At 34.6% G+C, this 22,691-nt stretch overlaps 1 protein-coding gene across 1 annotated transcript in view; it reads right to left on the bottom strand.

Annotated features, from left to right (window-relative positions):
* Positions 1 to 428: 428 nt before the first annotated feature.
* LOC308650594 (cytochrome b5 reductase 4-like) overlaps positions 429 to 22,691 on the bottom strand; it is a 74,189-nt gene continuing 51,926 nt past the window's right edge. The window contains exons 10-15 of the mRNA XM_081296716.1: positions 16,560 to 16,700; positions 14,967 to 15,119; positions 12,387 to 12,537; positions 11,985 to 12,071; positions 2,309 to 2,473; positions 429 to 635 (exon numbers count right to left, since the gene is read on the bottom strand). Coding sequence (XP_081152842.1) covers positions 497 to 635; positions 2,309 to 2,473; positions 11,985 to 12,071; positions 12,387 to 12,537; positions 14,967 to 15,119; positions 16,560 to 16,700 — 836 coding nt within the window. The 3' untranslated portion in view covers positions 429 to 496. The remainder of the gene's footprint in view (positions 636 to 2,308; positions 2,474 to 11,984; positions 12,072 to 12,386; positions 12,538 to 14,966; positions 15,120 to 16,559; positions 16,701 to 22,691) is intronic.

Below are 22,691 nucleotides of genomic sequence, written 5' to 3'. Positions count from 1 at the left end.
TGAGCCATCCTACCTTTTGAGCCATGCATCCTGTCCCCTCCAACCTAAAGGGACTTCACTCTAGCCAAAACTGTACCCTTAAAGCATCTACCCTCCTCCTTTCTCTGCTTGTAATACTATCCTATATTTCTTTTGATTGGCAACATCTTAGTCATTCAAAGCACACGTCTTTTCTAATCATGCTGTGCCTGTCTCCCTAATACACGCTCCCCCCCCCCCCCACCCCGCCAGGTAAAAGTACCTTCTCTCTCTGAATTTCCATACTTCGTTTTATCTCTAGTAAGAGTACTTGTGATATTCTGTGTCATATTTTAGTTATTAGTATATGCATTTGTTTCTACCACCAGACAGTGTGGGCTTTCAAAGTCATGACTGTTTTATTTGTATCTGTGATAAAGTGGTAGTTAGTGGATCAAAAGGTCATTATTGGCCAAGTAGTTATGAGCTGTTTTTGTGTATTTTTTACAAAAATAGGATTTTAAGTTTTTCTCTGTTATCATATCATAAAAATTAACAAATGTTCACCAAATATGCAGGATATGTTTGGGATCTTTATACAGTTGTCCCTTGGTACAGGAGGAGACTGGTACTGGGAATCATGTGGATGCCAAAATTTATGGATGCTCAAGTCCTCTCTAAAAAAAAAAATTGCATCTGATGTAGTACATCCTCACATACACTTTAAATAATCTCTAAATTACTTGTAATATCTACTATACTACAACTGTTATATAAATAGTTGTCCAGTACAGATACAATGTTTTTCAAATATTTTTTGATCTATGATTGTTGGAATCTAAGGATGTGGAACTCAAGGATATGGAAAGTCAACTACTTATAACCTATGTGGCAGAAATGAGATTAATTTTGGAAGGTCCTAGGAAGAGTATTTTAAAGAAACTTGTGTTACAGAACAAAAACCATGATATTATAAAAGACTCATGTCATTATCAATGAAAAAAAAAAGGACACATTACATGCATTAAGATGGTGAGGACAAGGAAATCAAAGAAATGAGTCATTAACTAAGAGTCACAAGTTTAGATGTTATGAATTGCAAGTACAGATTTGAATCAAGCTATATCTCAAAAGGCAAATCTATGCAGCATGGTCAAGGGTAAGTAATATCAGGCATTCATTTGTCATGATTAATGACACTCCTGGGCTTTCTGGGAACACCAGGAGTATAGTACTGAAAGATTAGCTGTGAAGCAAAACTCAGAAAAGAGAACTATACAGATGACAGTACATTTTTAAAATGCAAAAATACTAAGGTCATGACTACCCTCTATTTAATGCATATACACTGAGGCTCTGGTATGCAAGGAATTGTTTTCTATATGTTGTCAGGAACCAAAATGAAGAAGACATGGTCCCAGCATTCAAAAAGCTCATCATTCATGGAGGGAGACAATGTAGCTCTACCAGGATGGCTATAAAAGAGATTCCTTCTCAGCCAGTCTTTCAATGCTGAAGGGTTTATGATTCCAATCATTTAAAAGTATCATTATACTGCAATCTGTGCTCATAGAGATACTTCTAAAATAATAGTGTCAATAAAGTAAAACAATGTAGTTCTAGCCTTTTTTCCTACTATATATACACCTTTATTGACAAGGATCAATTTTTTATAATTAAAATAAAAATAAAACCACAAGATAAAAAAATTATCTAGAAAATGTCAGGTTTAGTCATGTACTGAAAAGAAAAAGCAGGACATTTATGGCAGTCATATTTTAAAATCATCTAGAAACCCAACGGTGGCTGCATTCAACCAAATATTTTATAGTGCCATTTTAGAAATAAATCATATCAAGGTGAATTTTAAATAAGATGGCACCCCATTGAGTATTCATTATCTGTGATTCAACTACTAGTCTTGACTTTTATATGTTCTAATTTCTTTGGGTCTAATTGCCTGGTTTTCAATCACTCTTTTTGTTATTTACTAGCTTTTACCCAGTTGTAGAGAATGAAGACTGAAAGCCTCAATGAGACAAACTGCTTAATAATTACTATTTATATTACAAAGCTTTGGTGGAAGTAGAGGCATACTGTCAGCCACTGGCAGAGAACACCAGGTGGCAGCTGTGTCTTACTTCTGTGTTCATATCTAACACTACACATGATCCTGGCCTCCAACTCTTCACTCATGGGAAGACTGAAAACTTCGTTGTTTTTCTAAGTCATAAAAACAGGTTATTAAAGTGTAGATTCATATGAGCAGGAGGAACTGAAAGACTAGCTGAATGACTGCTTTTCAGGCAAGATTTTCATTTCTGGGTTTTCCCACCACACTGCTACTCACTTTATTCCTTGTTCTGTAAATGGTGTTGGTCCACAGATGCAAAGAAGGACTTTGGATTTTTCTGAACTTCTATTCAAAAATTCAGAAAGAAGAGCTGGTGAAATGTGTCCCCGTTTGCCCTTCCACTCAGAAGTAGGGGCTGAGAGAACATATTCAACATCAAATCTAGGGGAAATAAAGAATTTTTAAAAGTCCATTATTTTAAACATATTATTAGCATGTTTTAAGTTCAATAAAACACCTCCTCAAAAGAAAAACTGAATGTATCAAGAATGTTACATAGGTAAATTAACTTTTAATTTAATCTTTAGGATTAGATTTTCCTAAAGATAAAGAAAGTAATTTGGCATTTTAAAAAAAATCATTAGAAACAGAACTCCAAGGGATCTCAGAGATCCTCATACCTCTGTTAATAATATGCTTGCAAAAATCACAATATAGAACAATTTCCAGTGATGTGTATTTTAATCTCTGGCTCATATCTCTTGGATGATTTCTAGACTAAGAATCCCATTTGACTTTTACTGTTGCTGTCTCAAAGTCCATCTCCCTGCTGCACACCTGATATAATTCTGTGAATGGCATCAGTTCACATGGTTACACAAGCTAAAAACCTGGGTTTTATTCTGGGAACCACTCTTTACCTCAGCCTCTACACCCAATTTCTTCATCAAGTCCTCGCTCCTAACCCTCTACCTACTTTTCTCCATTCTCACTGCCATCATATGGCTTGTTCTGTCTTCTGTCTGTTCTTAGCTCAGGTATCATGCCCATAGGGAAGTGCTGTGGCCCCACCAGTCTACGGTCCTGTATTATACAGGCTGTGAAAATGTATGAAAATGTTTTTCTTTTTTTCACAGCCCTTACTTCAGGTTTAAGTATGAGGTTACTTAACAAGATCACTATTTCCATGTCTACCTTCTCTGTTGTGTCATTAACTACAGAAGAGCAGGATCTGTGCTTGCTTTGTCGATCACTATATCCTTACTGGCCAAAAAATAGGAGCACTTAAATGCTATGTAATGGAACAGATGAAAGCAAAAGAAAGGGTATAGAATTAAAATGGGAAAGAACATCAAACCAAGTCTCAAAATATAATTTCTGACCATATCTTACCTAAGCTTTAAGTAAACTGATGTTGTTAAAAGCTATAGTAAATTCAAAATTTTATATTGTACCCATTCTGATATCTCTATTTTAGTAATCACAGTTAATTCTTCTATTTTCAATAGCATCAAATAAAATGCATTTCTACATATTCCAGTTAGTAACTGAGATACTTCTGAAGAATAGTTGAAATTGGTTCTATGTTAATATACAATTAAGAAAAAGTTGAAGTGAATAGCTTCATATGAGGGAACAAGGAAACCAAATATGAGAAGAGAAAAAAACATGGCTGGCATCACTGCCTTCACATCACTGTGCCTCAACTGGGTTAGGGTTTCCAGGAAGTGATCATCCTGGCCTAAGCAGCAGACCAAACAAGAGTGCCAGCAGGGGGATAGTGAAATAGTACAGCTCTGTGTACAGATCCCAGACTCTTGGTTTTATGGACCCATCTGTGCAGTGAGATGGGAAACTACATAATCTCTTACGATCCTAACAATCTATGCTTTTTTAAAAAAATTTTTTTAGTTGTTGATGGATCTTTATTTTATTCATTTATTTATATGTGGTGCTGAGAAGTAAACCCAGTGCCTCACACATGCAAGACAAGTGCTCTACCACTGAGCCATTACGCCAACCTCACCCCGATTTTTAATACTCTAAACACCTACAGAATTATATTTTAGTTCTTACCTTCAAGGTTCCTCATTTAGTATTAGCAGAGATTTGAATCCACCTTGCACAAAACAGCCTCATCAAACATAGGATGGACATCTCCAATCTGAATACCTAAAACCCCAAATGTTTCAAAGTCCAAAACTTTTTGAGCCCCAACATGATCCTCTCAAAAGTTTCATATTTTGGAGTATTTCAAATTTCAGATTAGAGGTGCTCAACCAGTAAGTCTATGCAAATATTCCCAAATCTGAAAATCTCCACAATCTGGTCCAAGCATTTTGAATATTTGATACTTAACCTATAATTTCTTTCACTAGCCTATATTTTCCTTCTTGGAACTTAAAAAAAGATAATGTTACATAATTTCAGAAAGTATATTTGCTTACTGCTCCATAAGAGCAGAGTCACTGTCTGCCTTGTTCAATACTACACACAGGTCTAGCTCAATATAAGTGCACAGAAAATATTCATCAAGTGAATGAAGGAATTGATTTATAAAATACTCTCTAAAAATGAAATCTGTGCTTGGAAAAACAACGCCATGTGCTGTCATCTATGAAATTATATATGTAAATGTGTATGATATTTAATAAGTGCATTTTTCTGGGAAGAAGGTTCATAATATTTCAACAGATTATCAAAGGGGACCCAATAGCAACTGAAGAACTACTGTCTTCCAATTCTAGACATTTGAGTAAAAAATGGAAAGTACCCTGTTTAATTAAAAGATCAAAAAGTAACAGATGTTCTCCTTTGGCTCCATTTCCAATGAACCTATCATTGGAATAAAATTGCTAAAATATATAAACGAATGCCAAAGTCCCTGTAATCTGTAATAAGTAGCTATTCATAATTTTCCTTTATTAAGATGCTTGCAAAAAAAAGTCTAATTAGAGGCATATTTTCTAAAGACATGAACTAGATGGTGATAAATAACAGATATTTATATAAACACATAAATAAAATAAACTTCTTGTGTATATTGTATTTATTCACACAGTGGTCCCATTTTACGCACATAATGGAAAAAGTGAACAGACAGCATGGTAAGATTTAAGGATTATTGGAGGCTACTATCCTGCTTAACCGTCACAGGAAAGTAACAGTGCTCAAATTGGAGCAGAAACAATTCTAAGTTAAGATCAAGATTTTTTTAATAAAAGATTTCTTATAACATATCAAGATACAGATTGTGCCTGTGGAATCCTCTGTCCTGGATTTTTCTGAATGAGGGCCAACCTGCGATCTTAAACAATTACAATACTGAGTTGCTAGATGCATGAATGAGTAAACATCCTGAAACTCCCTGTATGCCCTATGATTTCAAAAGAGCCAGAGAGGACCAGGACTCTTGAAATAAATTCAGATTACCCATAAAATGCAAAACATCATAGAGGGAGAGAGGGAGATAGAGATAGAAAGAACAGGCTTGTTCTGATGAATGCCTATGAGGTCTAAAATGTCAATGAAAGCAAATAAGCCTGCTAGAAATTTTTATTTTAAATTAGACTGATGGTTACCTGAGAAAAAAAGACTTGAAATGTACTCATTCATTGTAAATCAAGAGCAGAGCCTAAATATCCAACAAATATCCTCCTCCAGCCAATTAGCTTCCAGAACCTATCCCCTCCTTCTATTTCTTGCATGTCTCCTACTTTTTCACTTTAACTGCCACAACTCCAAATCAGGTCCTACATCTCTTGTCTAAAACACAACTCTTAGCCTTAATCTGACACACCATTGCCATATTAGTAATGCTAAAAACCCAGATTCAAATTTGCAACTTTGCTTTAAAAGCTTCAATGGTTCCTCATTACCAACAGACTACCATTTCAGAATACTTAAGGCTCCATCTTTTCCTGTTTTTCTAGCTAAAGAAAATACTAGGAACAAAACTGGACTATGGTCTGTCACTAAAACATCAGAGCATTCTGGCCCTTAGGTCTTTATTGCCACTACCAACATTTCCTTTCCTGTTCACAAAAATTCTATTTTGTTTTCCAAAGCCCAGCTCAAAGTCAGTTCTTGCATGAAGCACTGATATCCTTATTCTCACAAAAGTGTGATTACTCTTTCTCCTCTCAGTGCACAGAATCCACAGCTACTGATGCACTTTAGAGTAGTCTTATTTTGTATATTTTCCTATGTCAAACACATTTTGCAAATAGCATAGAAATCTAAGTTAAAGTACACAATCTTCTCTTGGTGGATATAACTGGGTAAATGAACCTTGGTCCTTTGTGATTTATTTCCTTGCTGCTTGGAATTCCTTCCTTTCTCTTTCCCCTTCCCCTATTACTCAATCACTGATCTCTCTATCCACTCTTTTTTTTTTTTTAAAGAGAGAGAGAGGAGAGAAAGAAGAGAGAGAGAAATTTTTAATATTTATTTTTCAGTTTTTGGTGGACACAACATCTTTATTTTATTTTTATTTGGTGCTGAGGACCGAACCCAGCGCCCTGTGCATGCCAGGCGAGCGTGTTACCACTTGAGCCACATCCCCAGCCCTCTATCCACTCTTAAACAACAACAACAAAAAACCACTATTAAGTGTATTGTACACAATAATCTGGGTTAAATACTTCATTCTCCAGAGACTATTTGTTAAAATGTATCAACAGCCTTAGAACACTTTGATCTATTGATTATTTTGATGAAATTTTTATTCTGAATAGTTAGAGGAAGTACAGAATAACTTTTAGTCACTATATCAAATAGTAGGGGATTAGTTAAATTATATGTTCACATGATTGAATATAATGCCATTGTTAAAAATCATGTTATATTGCATATATTGCAGGGTTTCCCAACCAGCACTACTGGCATTTTGAGTTCCATATTCTGTTTTGGGGGGCTTTCTGTGCATTGTAGGAAGTTCACAGTATTTCTGGCCTCTTCCAACTAGATGTCAGTATCACCTTCCCCTCCAATTGTGACAATCAAAACATCCCTGAACATAAATGTCCTGAGGCATGTTGGGGTTGCTCTACGTTGAGAATCACTGAAACAGAAAATATTTTATATACAGAATACACTAAGTAGAAAATACAATTATTATAATAGTCACTGTGACTATTATCTTAAAAAATAAATATTATAATAGTCACTGTGACTATTATCTTAAAAAATAAATGAAATTTAATACTATGTGAAAATGAAATGAAACTTAATTTCATTTCATTTTCACATAGTAATTAACTAGATCTACTACTGCACATATCTGCCTACTATTTTTTCTTAAAAAATATAAATGTGTAAGATTTTGCTAGACTTTGAATCCCAACTTCTGGTGTTAACAGTTAAGTATAATAACATACCTGGATAAAATTCAGGTAAGCTGACTTTTTTTTTTTCTTTTTAGATTTCATACTTAGTGCCATGAAAATTGCATTGAAATAGAAACATTCTAAAAATGACTCTGAATTTCCTTTTTTTCCCTCAATTTTATTGAATGGAGCATAAGGGAAAATGAAGAGACAGTCTTTGTGCTCCGCATGAGAAAACAGGCAACACAATATCTTACTACTATTGTGCCCCTGTGTATAGAGAGGCACACTGTAGATGTTCACACATATTTCAGGAATGAATAAATGCAACTGTTACAAACATGCTAATTATGGACTAGGCATCTACATATGCTAACACATGAATCCAGATGCCCTATGATATGAGTATTAATGTGTCTGTTCTACAGATCAAAAAACTGAGGCCCAGTCAAAAAGAGTAACTTGCCCAAGGTCACAAGGTTAACAAGTTTCCATTTCATTATGATATTTCAAAGAATTTTATTTGTTAATAATATTATCTGGATAAACTCTGGGGACCAGAAAAAAAATGAAAATATTTGATCATATACCAATCTCTGTTACTACCCCTCCTATCCTTCCTTGTTCCACAAAGGACTTGGTAGAAAGATGAAACCTAATTCTAGACAGTATTTAATTTTTTTTAACTACAGAATTTCAGAGCATTTTCAAAATTATTACATTATTTAATAATTGAATCAGGCAAATGTATTCAGGTAAACACATTTGTCATCAGAAACTTTATTATCAAAAACTACAAGTGACACAAGGGAGTCAAGATGTGGGAAAGGGTGATTCAAAATATATTTAAAAATTAATATCTTAAATGCTAACTAAAATATAAATGTGACTATAATTAAAACTACCTGATATTGAATCTGAACTTTTACTTTCCTTTTACGTATAGGACATGCAATTATGTTTTTGACTGAACAGTACTAACAAAATCCATCAATAAGTCTTTCAGGCTAGGATTTCTACATAAAACCCCAGATTATAGTAAAATTCTTTATAAATGTTTCCAAGCCATCTACACAGGCAAGGCCTTTTTGTTTTCCAGTAAGGGCTTGACATGATGTAAGTCAAAAGACACCAAGAGTCCATGGTCATGAATCAGTTTCCAACCAAGTGCCTCCAGTTAGGAAGACTGAGACTCCAGAAAGAAGTCATGGAGGAGAGAGAGAGAGAGAGAGAGAGAGAGAGAGAGAGAGAGAGAGAGAAAGTGCGCACATGTGAGTGAGCAAGAGGAGAAAGAGAAGGAGAATAAAGAGGATAAAGACAGGTTAGAAGTCTGAACACTATCACTTCTCTCAGCAGGCTGAAGAAGTATCACTCATCTGGTGAGTGCTGTTAGAGCCAGGCATCCATAGTAAAAAAAAAAAAAAAAAGGCGGGGGGGGGGGGGTTGGGGCCTTTCCTCATCCATAATACTACAGCCCATGTAATTCCACCAAACCAAATTATGTAGACCAAAACAAAACAAAACACAGGTGACTTTGTTAAAAGACACTTCATGTTGAAAGACTGTCTACATGTTCATTTTTTTACGAGTTAATTTGTAGATCAAGTTTAACTCCTATTAATAGACTAAAAGTACAATGTTCATTAAAATAATAAAAAATTTTCTTTAGAAATTTAAATTTTTTTTCTTTAAGGGATCTATCTCAAAGAATACTTCTATCAAAAAACCACCTAAAATGTCTTTTTTTTAAAAAAAAAACTTGGGGCTGGGGATGTGGCTCAAGCGGTAGCGCGCTCACCTGGCATGCATGCGGCCCGGGTTCGATCCTCAGCACCACATACAAACAAAGATGTTGTGTCCGCCGAAAACTAAAAAAATAAATATTAAAAAATTCTCTCTCTCTCTTAAAAAAAAAACTAGCTAAAAGCCTACCTGTTTAAATTCTTTTAAATGTTTGGGTAAATAGGACTTCTAACCCCTAAGAAACTACACACATGCTTATAGAAACCTTCATAATATATATATGGAAGGACTTCATAGTTTCCAAAGCATTTAAGTTATCTTCTCCAAAACTCACAATAGAAGTGAACAGGAAAAAATGCTATTATTTTATTCTGAAGGTAAAGAGACAGACCCATAGAACTAAGCAATTTCTGAAGTCTTAAGCAAAAAGTTTAAGTCGAGTAGAATGAAAAACTAAATTTATATCCCTAAGCTTCTTGATAAACACTTCCAAGTATAAAAGAAGCACGAAAAGCCAAAATTTGTATTTCTTTAAATCATTCTCTAAATTGTCATAATTACCTAAATACAATAAATACTTTTATATTGACACTCTAAAGAACAATAACTATCCAAGGATAAGTAAGTTCAGTCAGCTATTAAATGTCACCTAAAAGATGATGATGGGAGATAACAGAGAAAAGCAAGAAAACACCACAGTATTGCCTTATTATGGATATTCAGAAGAACCTAGAGCCCCTGGGAACAGATATTGAATCTAAGGGATTTTACTCTAACTTTTAAAAGGTGTAGAATTTTACCTATCTCAGACCAAGTTTTCATAAATAAACATAAATATTTACTTTAGATATTTTGTGCAACTTATTAAGTGCTGAAATTCTCAGAAATAGCTCTTTTTTGAGAGAAAGGGAGAGAGAATTTTTTAATATTTATTTTTTAGTTTTTTGGTGGACATAACATCTTTATTTTATTTTTATGTGGTGCTGAAGATCAAACCCAGTGCAGCGTGCATGCCAGGCAAGCACGCTACCGCTTGAGCCACATCCCCAGCCCAGCAATAGCTCTAAATGATTACAGAAATGCTTCAGACAGTTTGATAGTTTGTCCTATGCACTATTCTGGTAAAAAATTTGTTCTGAAATATTGGAAAATCAAACACTCAGCAATGTCCACATGGAAGAAAAAGAAAGCCAGGTGATAAGTTTTTGTCTATCAGATGTGAAAACTTAGAATCAGCGCCTTCTGTGATCTAAATGTAAAGATCTAAATTTAATTAAATAAAAGACTTTGTGTACAAACATTGACATCTAATAATCTGTAACCACAATAAAAATATGGATTGAATATTAAAAAAAATTTTGTTCTGAATCTCCTTTCTCACATCTTTTGAGGGAAGATGTGCTATATGGCCTCATTTAAACTATCTTCTTTTCCAGGCGCAGTAGTGCATGCCTAATAATCCTAGCAGCTCAGGAAGCTGAGGCAGCAGGATCAGGAATTCAAAGTCAACCTCCAAAATTTAGTGAGGCCCTAAGCAAACTTGGAAAGACCCTGCCTCAAAAACAAAAAATTTAAAAAGGGCTGGGGGAGCTGGGGCTGTAGCTCAGTGGTAGGGCGCTTGCCTTGCACGTGTGAGGCAGTGGGTTCAATCCTCAGCAAAGGAAGGAAGGAAGGAAGGAAGGAAGGAAGGAAGGAAGGAAGGAAGGAAGGAAGGAAGGAAGGAAAGAATTGTGTCCATCTACAACTAAAAATATTTTTTTTTTAAAAAAAAGGGATGGGGATGTTGCTCTGTGGTTAAGCACTCCTGGGTTCAATTCCTGGTAGCGAAAAAAAAAATTGTCTTCTTATATTCAGTTGACTATGCTAAGCTTTTTTTCAATGAAATAACTTTTCACTTTGCTCTCCTTTCTGTCTTTGGATTCACCTTGACATCAATTGTTTCCTATTGAGTATACCAGCATTTCCTAAGGTGTATACTGAGGATACCAGTGACCGGTCTATTAATAAGAATTAATGCAAACAAACAACAATGAAGACAAAATGCTAAATCCTGCATAAGAAATCCCACTCTTTGAAAGTCACAATGGATATTAGCATGTTAAAGGCTCTAAGAAATATTATAACATGTTTCCTTTTGCTTAATCCATTCTCATAAAATTTATTTTATCAATTGGACCATGCCTATAATCTCAGTTTCTGGGGAGGCTAAGGTAGGAGAATTGCAAGTTCAAAGCCAGCCTCAGCAAACTAGTGAGGCCTAAACAATTTAGTGAGATCTTGTCTCAAAATAAAAATATAAGGTCTAGGGATGTGGCTCGGTGGTTAAGTGTCCCTGGGTTTAATCCCTAGTACGTATACACACACACACACACACACACTAATTCTACATTATAATATATATATATATATATATATATGTATATATATATATATATATAAAATATCATTATACATTATACAAGAATATACTGAATTAACAAATTAACTACTACACAGGAATATTTTTCACTAAACCCAACTCAAGAGATAGATATGTATATATCTTGCCGAGAACACACACACATACACACACACACACACACACACACACACCCCACTATATATTTTAATTTTTTGGTGCTGGGATTTGAATCCATGGCCTTGCACATGCTAAGCAAACACTCTACTACTGAGCTACACCTCTTAGCCCTTAATTTGGATCTTATCAGACAGTATTTCTTTGGGGGTAAGTAGGGAGAATTACCATTATTTATATTTATAGATTTATTAATTAGTTTACTTTTTCTTTGAAGAAGTTTTCTGGTCAATTCAAATTTTCAGTCAAAGGACATAAGGCCTACATGTACTATATGGTATTAGTAGAGTTTCAATCAGTATAATACCTTTTATCTTCAAATGCTAATTTCTCCAATTGGCTTCTCCAAATTATATCATCCTCTGTCTTATTGAAGAACATCAATTTCACTTTCCTTAAAAGAAAAAAAAACTCATTAAATGCAACTAATTAAACTTAAAATATGCACAAGGGGAAAGTCTAATTGAACTAGGGTGCAAGCTTTTTTGTACCAATTAGCTAACCAAAAATATCAAAAACTAAAATGAGATAAAAGAATCAAATTAAGAAAATAGGATTAGAAAAATAGGATTAGAAGAGTCTAAGTAAGAAACGATAAATGAAGGAATGAGAACAAGATTATTAAGGTCCAGTGAATAATCAATTTAGAATACCTTATAATAATAAAATAGCCTCACAAACAATAGTAGATAGAGGTAAAATTACATACCTGAGACTGGGTACATTAATCAAAGCATATTTCAGTATTTTAACCATTGGTGTGAAGCCTGTTCCAGCTGCCAATAAAAAAAGATCTTCTACTTCTTGGAGTTTGGATATTTTAAAATTTCCCTCAGGATTGCTTACTGGTACAAAATCTCCTAAATAATGAAATATAAAAATAAATCACAAAAACAAAACAAAACAAAAAAATCCAACAGGGGAACTGAGAAGGCTAAGTAGCTGAATTTGGAACATTCATGAGTAACAGTATCGTTACTTACTCTGCAGACTACGTATCAGTGTTCAAGGTAGATGAGGGTTTTTAGAGTGAATTAGGCCTCCAAGTATGTGTGGATTATATCATTAGAGTAAAACTAATGACAAGGTTTTATTTCCCACGGTCATTTCCCAATCTGAAGTCCAAAATTTAAAACTTATTGCAAAGTCCTTATCCACAAATGTCAAGAAAGAATTGATAACTAAATTATAAGCACCTCAAAAGCAGAATCTACATACATCTGTCTTGTACAACACAAGGTAGAACACAGATATTTGTCATTTATATACTGATTATTAACCACAGAGATATGATTAGTAGCAAAGAAAATTGAAATAGAAATGTTTTCTAAAATCTAATGTTAGTAATTGTGTTAATTTCTCCTCCATCATATATTAAAAAGATCTACTGATTAAAATAAGAAGAGTTTAATTTCTATGAAAACAAAGCAACACAGAAAAGTAATCAGATATACTTGCAGCAGGCTACCTCCCAATCTGGGAAACAACACAGTTGAGAAATCAGTGCCCAATTTCTACAGCACAGTTAGTAGGACCACCATGTTCCACTCATGTAAGAAAACTGCCATCAGGACTATATTTGGTAATTTTCAAAGTAACAAAAATGAAAAATAAAGATGTCCCTTATTTGAAAATGAAAAACATTCGAATTTATTTTAAAATGCTTGGATGGTTCCATTTTTCCCCTTGCAGGATAGTAAGGAACTTGTAATGATTAGTAATTTGAATTAAGTTTCAAAGTAACAGGAACTCCTTGTTACAGTTTGAAAGGGACCATAAGTTCAGAATGTCTTTAGTAAAAAGACAGATGATTATTTACTAAAGAAGCCTCAAAGGATGATATTAACTTGATAACATTTATCCATATTCCAATCTTTCTAATATCACAAAATCAATCAGATTCAGGCAGTAGCTGATGCTAATCAACATCACAAGAAAGTACATATACCAAAATGGCAACTAATTTACAGCTGGTATCTAGTATCCTAGCCATAGTATAGGTATCCAGTGACCTGAACATTTATATATATCATGCAGAGTATCTTGTTAGCAGCATAAGAGCATCTGAAGATTAAATTAATCATATGTTTGATGAATGAGGGATTAAAAAAAGATGTGAATAATGTTATGTAGTAGTTCATCTAGGCCAAAATGACACGTGGTGAATTATCACTATCAGGCAAATATATAATCTCTAAGCAACACAAGTATCCGTGTTAGGTCAAGATTCCCTGGCTGAAACTGGTATAATACTTCCTCTTATTCTCTGGGCTTTCCTTTTCCATGTTCTAGACTAACTCTCCAAGCTGGACATGATGGTATATGCCTAATCCCAGTGACTTAGGAGCTGAGGCAGAAGGATCACAAGTTCAAGGCTAGTCAAACAACTTAGTGAGACCCTAGCAACTTAGTAAGACCTTATTTCAAAATAAAAATCAAATAAAAGAGCTTGGGATATAGCTCAGTGGTAAAGAGCCGCTGGGAAAAGAACGAAGAAAGGAAGGAAGGAAGGGAGGGAGGAAGGGAGGAAGGAGGGAAGGAGAAGGAGAAGGAGAAGGAGATCTCAGGAGAAGGAGAAGGAGAAGGAGAAGGAGAAGGAGGAGAAGGAGAGGGAGGGTAGGTGGGTGGTTTGGTTGATGAGCATCCTAGTTGAGGCCCCTGCATGTATTTGTGAATGAGACTGACAAACCTGTGGAACTTCAAGTGGCACTTCAAGAGGAACAAGTATTTTCTGTAAAGCAAGAGATGAAATTTGACACATCATCAAAGGCTGTATAGGTCATGCAGAAGATATAACCAACGCAGGTAACAGGGATCCACTGAGATCCCAGAACAACATGGTTAAATCTGTTCTCAGGGAAACATGGAGAAAGAATTGGAGAATTTAATAAACAGAAGAGAAAGACCAGTTAAGAGTCAAGTGTGAGAGACCAGTTAGAGGTCAAGAAGAAGGGATGAAGGCTTGCATTTAGAGGGTGGCAAAGTGATATGGAGGAAAGATTAAAAATTCACTGGGAGGTAGCCTCAATAGAACCTAGTGGCTGACTGGTCAGAGAGAGAGAAAATGGGAAAACTCAAGGATGACTCAAGTCACCAGACTGGGTCAAGTGTGAACAGTGATGCTGAAAATAATAAAGGTAGGGAATGTGGAATACAGAATGAAGAGAAAATGACTGTGGTTGTAGGCATGTTGAGTTTAAGACATTTAATGGACATGGAGATAACTACAGGGTATTTGATATAATCTAGAGCGCAAATGAAGTTTGTGCAAAAATGAAAAATTACTAACCAATCTGAAGATGATCAAGTTCTAGTGTAAAGAGTCCAGCAGGATAGATTTTAATCAAAAAGTAGATGTATTTATTATTGGGAAGAACTGGTTCTTTGAACTCTGAAAGTAAGGAATCAAACACAGGAGTATATGGCTTTACTATTTCTGTACCTAGAAAAAAAATAAGCACAGAAATTAAAATCGAAAAAGCTCTTAAAGAGGATGAAGCATACAAATTTTACAATGCTATCAGTATATATTTAAAATTAATGGGCAGTTAATTCTAATTATATGCTCTACATATATGCAGTATACTTATATATACCTGAAACCTATAAATACTGAAATATTTTTAACAAATCACTATTTACCTATAATATAGACAATCTGCTTTTATTAAATGTGGTCTAAACTAATAAGGATATATGCTAACAAATTTAGACAATCATCTATTCTGTCAGCATGTAATGGGTCACAATAAAAATGGTCTTAATATTTTCCATGGATATATATGAAAAGTATTTACATAATAACTTCAATTATACATAAATATTTAACAATAGTTAGTAGTGACAAACTATTCGGGGAGAGAAAGAGAAGATTTCACTTTTTATTTTATATATTTTAAATTGATTAAAACAATTTAACATTATATATTACTTTGGTAAGTGAATAAAAAGAATATTAATCCAATGTTAATCCAATAAAAAGAATAGTTAATCCAACTATTTCTAAAAATATAGTTTTTTTTAAAAAAAGGAAAATTAGAATTCATGCTAACCAAATTCTAAAAAGAAGAATCATGACCAAAATTTACTACATGGCTCCTTGACATATACAAAATTAATTTATATGCAAATTAAAATGCATTAGCAATAACTACCCTGAGGAAGATACCAGTTTTTGAATGGTAACCTGAGATTAGTGATGATGTAGAGGAAAACTTATGCCATCATAATATTCCATATCTACCAAATCCTATTTGATAGTCTGTTAGACTGACTGCTGGAAACACTACATGACATTAGTATTTTACCTTTTGAAGCTTCAAAAGGCCAATAAAACACTGAATACCAATAAGGGTATCTAAAACAAGTGAGATAATTTTAGGATGAAAGTGAGGGAAAAAGAATTTGCACAGCAAGGAATACATTTTTAGAGCTTCTTATACTGGTGGTGCACATAAGGAAATCATTTATAGTCATTCACTTGTTTTGAATATTATAAATTCAACTTCATAAGTGATATACACATAATTAGCTCCTACTATGAGATGCTAGTGAATTTCTAGAAGTAATCTTTTTGGAGGACCAACCAGTCTGTACCCCTTCACCTTTCTTCTAGAGTTTGGTTAGTAATAAATGACAATGCTGATGAAACCATCTCTCTGACTAGGAGCAATTTCTTTGTTCCATATGATGATGTGGAACACTCTAATTCCAATACATAGAAAACACTGTATCCAAAAACCTAGTTTCAGGCTAACATGAAATCTAGCTACCCAGAAACATTTATCAATAACTTAAATGACTGCTTCCTAAATAGATTAGTATCATTTTGACCTGCTTACAAAAGAAGAAAGTGTTTCCCCAAAGCCTCCATTTGTCTTACCTGTAATAGTTAGCTTGAGGTAAACATGTTGCCCAATTGGCATCTGAAGATGAGTGCTTGGTGGAAGCATCAAACAGAAAAGTTTTGTATCATGAGTAACGTCTTCCTTGGAAATTAACTGGCATTTTCTGTAGTACAAACCTAGAAAGCAATGCATTTTTCTCTTACGGATACGTAAATTATAATACTAGACTGCTAAGTCAAAGCACATACTCAGTTTTGCTCTCTAGAAAGCTTTAATTCAAACTAATATCCCTATACATTTAAAAATTTACTGGTATTATAAGGACTTTTTTTTTCATTTTATTTTCTGAGAGATCTACATTCTAAAACCTTATTTAGGTTTTAGAGGATGCTACACAGCTTCTCTCCAGCAGAAATCACCAGCGCTATGACCCCACGCAGGGCTACAGGTGTTAGCATTCGTGCAGGACTCCCAAAGTTCGAGCACAGGGCTTGCAAGCGCCTTAGCAGAATCACCTATCAGCACCTCTGCAGAACTCCCAGACTTTGCTCCGCTCCCACGCAGGACACTCAGCTGCTACCTACCCACAGCACAACGCCATCTCCAAGCCTCCCCCACCCGACTAGACACCCCAGCACTGGAAGAAGAATGCCTCCATCTTTGCTCAACCTCCTTGTCATATTTGGTGGGGACAACTCCCAGATTGGATCTCCAGCTGGCCAGTTACCTAGTTTCCAACTCCCTCTCTCCCTAGCGGCAGTAACTCAACATAGTAGCTGCCCAACACAAAACAACTCTCAGTTGGACACTTGTGCAGTGTGACCAGGGCACCACCCAAGGGAGACCCAGTGTGAGAGGTCCCTCAATCGGGAACTCCTAAGGGAGAGGGAGATGGGGCTAAAGTTTAGAGGCTAACAGAGAGACCAGGAACTGGGAATTTTCCAGGAAAGATAGGGACATAATAATGGGCACACAATTCATACCAGCCATTCCAAAAAGAGACCTGTGAGGTGCAGTCTCTCTGTAGGGACTGGCAGGTGCAACTCCCTGCTTTTAGGCACCCTGCACAAGGACCAGCCTTCCCAGCCTGGTTACCTCCATAACCCTGAAGGCAGACACCAGCTTACAACAGATAACCCACCTATTGGATGAGAAGAGAAGCAGGAACAATAGGGATCTCTAAAACTAGCAACAATTCTGGTTTCTTCCTCCGAGTATTTTTTTTCTTTTTCTTCTACCTCTCTATCCTCCCACTCTCACATCCCCAACATATGTGAAACCAAGAACTTTGCATGAAATAGGATTTTGAGGACCGAATTATTTGAGTAATATAATATAGAGGTGTTGTATATACCCTTTTTTTCTTTTTTCATTTTTCTTTCCCCCTTCAATTTTTACTATTTTAACATCCTTTATTTTTCTAAATACTTATGTGTGTTTGTTTTATGCACTCTATTGTCTTCCCATGTACTTGTCTACCCTAAATTACTTCCTGTTTATTCTCTTGCTACTCTTCATTAGATTTCTTTCACACTTCCTAAGATATATATATCTAGAGTGTGTATGTATGTATGTGTGTGTGTGTGTGTATATATATATATATATATATATATATATATATATATATATATATATATATATATATCCTCCCATGACACCTCTTCAGCATATCGTCCTATTTTCCACCCCCAGTTCACTGCCCACCATCAGCAACTGTAAACCCTTTAACAAAAATACTGATTATATTATAGATAATAATCGAATCCAACATTCTGTACATGGAGTCCAAACTCTAAATGTCTGAATAACAACAAATTGTTCATAGGTGGTATACTGTTAATATTGGGATCTGTTAACATTGTCCTTCACCACAAAGGAGAAGTTTTGGAACCCTACAAGAGCACCAGAAACCTATAGGGTAAAACCAATAACACCCCAGACTCACAGAGCTAGAAGAGAAGACACAGGAGCAACATAAAAAGACAAGGGAAGAAAGTGCCCCAAACCAATCAAGACACCACATTATTAGAATCCTTGGCAGCCACAGCAGAAGAAATTACAGAGGAGTTCAGGATGTACATGATTAAATATTCTGTGAACTCAAGGAAGATATAAGAGAGCAAATAAAGGCAGTGAAAGATCATTTTGACAAGTACCTATATAAATACAAGAAGCAAAAGATCACCTCAAAAGAGAGATAGAGGTTCTAAAAAAAATTAAGCAGAAATTCTTGAAATGAAAGAAATAATAAGCCAAAGTAAAAGCTCAAATGAAAGCATCACCAACAGAGAAGGCCACTTGGAAGATAGGACATCAAACAATGAAGACAAAATATATAATCTTGAAAAGAAAGTAGACCACACAGTGATAATGGTAAGAAATCATGAGCAGAACATTCAAGAAATATGGGATAAAATAAAAAGACCAAATTTAAGAGTTATTGGAATAGAAGAAGCCATAGAGATCCAAACCAAAAGAATGAATAATCTATTCAATGAAATAATATCAGAAAACATTCCAAACATGCAAATGAATTGTAAATCCAAATCCAAGAAGCCTTTTTGTCAAATGTACAAAATCACAACAAATCCACATCAAGGCACAATATAATAAAAATGCCCAATACACAGAATAAGGAGAGAATTTTAAAAGCCACGAGAGAAAGGAATCATATTACGTATAGGGGAAAATCAATTAGGATAACAGGAGATTTTTCAACACAGCCTGTGAAAGCTAGAAGATCCTGGAACAACATGTATCAAGCTGTGAAAGAAAATGGATGCCAACCAAGAATCCTGTATCCAGCAAAATTAAGCTTTAGATTGGGTAATGAAATAAAAACCTTCCATGATAAACAAAAGTGAAAATAATTTATAGCTAGAAAACCGGCACTACAGAACATCCTTGGAAAAATATTCTATGAAGAGGAAACGAAAAACAAAAATGAAAATCAGCTCAGGGAGGTAGTACTCTACAGGAAAAAAATTATCAAAAGAAGAAAATCAAGTCAAGTTAAATAACAAAAATAAACAAGTATGGCTGAGAATACAAACCATGTCTCAATAATAACCCTGAATGTTAATGGCTTAAACTCACTAATCAAAAGACATAGGTAGCAGATGGGATTAAAAAAAGACCCAACAATATGCTTCCTCCAGGAGACTCATCTGATAGGAAAAGACATACACAGATTGAAGGTGAAAGGCTAGGAAAAATCATAGCACTCATGTGGACTGAGGAAGCAAGCAGGGGTTTCCATCCTTGTATGAAATAATGTAGACTTCAAGCCAAAGTTAATCAAAAGGGATAAATATGGACATTACATACTGCTCAAGGGATCCATATACCAACAAGACATAACAATCATAAAAATATATGCCCCAAGCAATGGAGCACATATGTTCATCAAACAAATTCTTCTCAAGTTCAACAGTCAAATTGACCACAACACAAACATCTTGGGTGATTTTAACACAACTCTCTCACTACTGGATAGATCTTCCAAACAAAAGTTGAATAAAGAAACTATAGTTTTCAATAGTACAATTAATAACTTCGACTTAACTGACATATATAGAATATTTCATCCTGCATCAAGCAGATACACTTTTTTCTCAGCAGCACATGGATCCTCTCTAAAATAGATCATATAATATGCCACAAAGCAACTTTAGAAAATACACAAAAGTAGAGGTACTACCCTGCATTTTATCAGATCATAATGGAATGAAATTGGAAATCAATGACAAAATAAAAAATAAAAATTACTCTAACACCTGGAGATTAAAAAATAGGCTACTGAATGAACAATGGGTTACAGAAGACATCAAGGAGAAGATTAACAAATTCTTAGAGGTTAATGAGAACATAGACACAACATATCAAAATCTCTGGGACACTATGAAAACAGTACTAAGAGGAAAGTTCATTGCATGGAGTTCATTCCTTAAAAGAAGAAAAAGTCAACAAATAAATGACTAACATTACATTTGAAAGCCCTAGAAAAAGAAGAAGAAATCGACACTGAAAATAGTAGAAGGCAAGAAATAATTAAAATTAGAGATGAAATTGAAACAAAATAAAACAATTGAAAAAATTGACAAAACAAAAAGTTGGTTCTTTGAAAAAATAACTAAAATTGACAGACCTTTAGCTAAACTAATAAAGAGAAGGAGAGAGAAAACTCAAAATACCAGCATACTGAACAGACTATACAGAAATACAGAAGATAATTAGAAATTATTTTGAAAACTTATACTCCAAAAACATAGAAGATATTGAAGGCATTGACAAATTTCTGAAGTCATATGATTTGCCCAAATTGAATCAGGATGATATACACAATTTAAACAGACCAATATCAAGTGATGAAATAGAAGATGCCATCAGAAGCCAACCAACCAAGAAAAGCCCAGGACCGAATGGATATACAACTGAATTCTACAAGACCTTTAAAGAAGAACTAATACCAATAGTCTTCAATTTACTTCAGGAAATAGAAAAGGAGGAAGCATTTCCAAACTCATTCTTTGAGGTCACTATCACCCTGATTCCAAAATCAGGCAAAGACACACCAAAGAAAGAAACTTCAGATCAATATCTCTAAGGAACATAGATGCAAAAAATTCTCAATAAAATTCTGACAAATTGAATACAAAAACATGTCAAAAAGATAGTGCACCATGATCAAGTGGGATTCATGCTACGGATGCAAAGTTGGTTCAACATATGGAAATCAATAGACTCAAAGATAAGAATCATATGATCATCTCAATAGACGCAGGAAAACCATCTGACAAAATACAGCACTCCTTCATGTTCAAAACACTAGAAAAACCAGGGATAACAGAAAAACATATTTCAACATCATAAAGGCTATCTACACTACACCCCAGGCTAACATCATTCTAAATGGAGAAAAATTGAAGGCATTCCCTCTAAAAATTGGAACAAGATAGAGATGCCTTCTTTCACCACTTCAATTTAATAGTTCTTGAAACACTGGCCAGAACAATTAGACAGATGAAAGAAATTAAAGGGATACGAATAGAAAAGAAGAGCTTAAACTAGCACTATTTACTGACGATATGATTCTATACCTAGAATACCCAAAAAGCTCCACCAGAAAACTTCTAGAACTAGTACTTGAATTCAGCAAAGTAGCAGAATATAAAATCAACACCCATAAATCAAAGGCATTTCTGTATATCAGTGATAAATCCTATGAAATGGAAATGAGGAAAACTATCCCATTTACAATAGTCTCAAAAAAAAAAAACACTTGGGAATCAACTTAACAAAAGAGGTAAAAGATCTATACAATGAAAAATACAGAACCCTAAAGAAAGAAATCAAAGAAGACATTAGAAGACGGAAATATCTACCTTGTTCTTGGATAGGCAGAATTAATATTATCAAAATGATCATACTACCAAAAGCACTATACAGATTTAATGCAATTCTGATCAAAATCCCAATGACATTCCTCATGGAAATAGAAAATGCAATCATGAAATTCATCTGGAAAAATAAGAGACCCAGAATAGCTAATGCAATCCTTAGCAGGAAGAGTAAAGCAGATGGTATCGCTAAAGTATACTACAGAGCAATAGTACAAAACCAGCATGGTATTGGCTCCAAAACAGACTGATAGACAAATAGTACAGAATAGAGGACACAGAGACTAACCCAGAAAATTACAATTATCTTATATTAGACAAAGGCATCAAAAACATACAATGGAGAAAAGATAGCCTCTTCAACAAATGGTGCTGGGAAAACTAGAAATCCATATGCAACAAAATGAAATTAAACCCCTATCTCTCAACATGCACAAAACTCAACTCAAAATGGATCAAGGACCTAGGAATTAAACCAGAAACCCTACATCTAATAGAAGAAAAAGTAGGCCCTAATCTTCTTCCTGTCAAATTAGGCCCCAACTTTCTTAATAAGATCCCTATCGCATAAGAATTAAAATTAAGAATCAAAAAATGGGATGGATTCAAACTAAAAAGTTTATTCTTGGCAAAAGAAACAATCTGTGAGGTGAACAGAGAGCCTACATCCTGGGAGCAAATCTTTACCCCTCACATATCAGATAGAGCACTAAACTCTAGGATATATGAACTCAAAAAGCTAAACACCAGAAAACCCAAATAACCCAA

The sequence above is a fragment of the Spermophilus citellus genome (assembly GCF_964194105.1).
Source record: "Spermophilus citellus genome assembly, chromosome: 5".
Classification (NCBI taxonomy): domain Eukaryota; kingdom Metazoa; phylum Chordata; class Mammalia; order Rodentia; family Sciuridae; genus Spermophilus; species Spermophilus citellus.
This window is presented reverse-complemented; position numbering and strand designations above follow the sequence as displayed.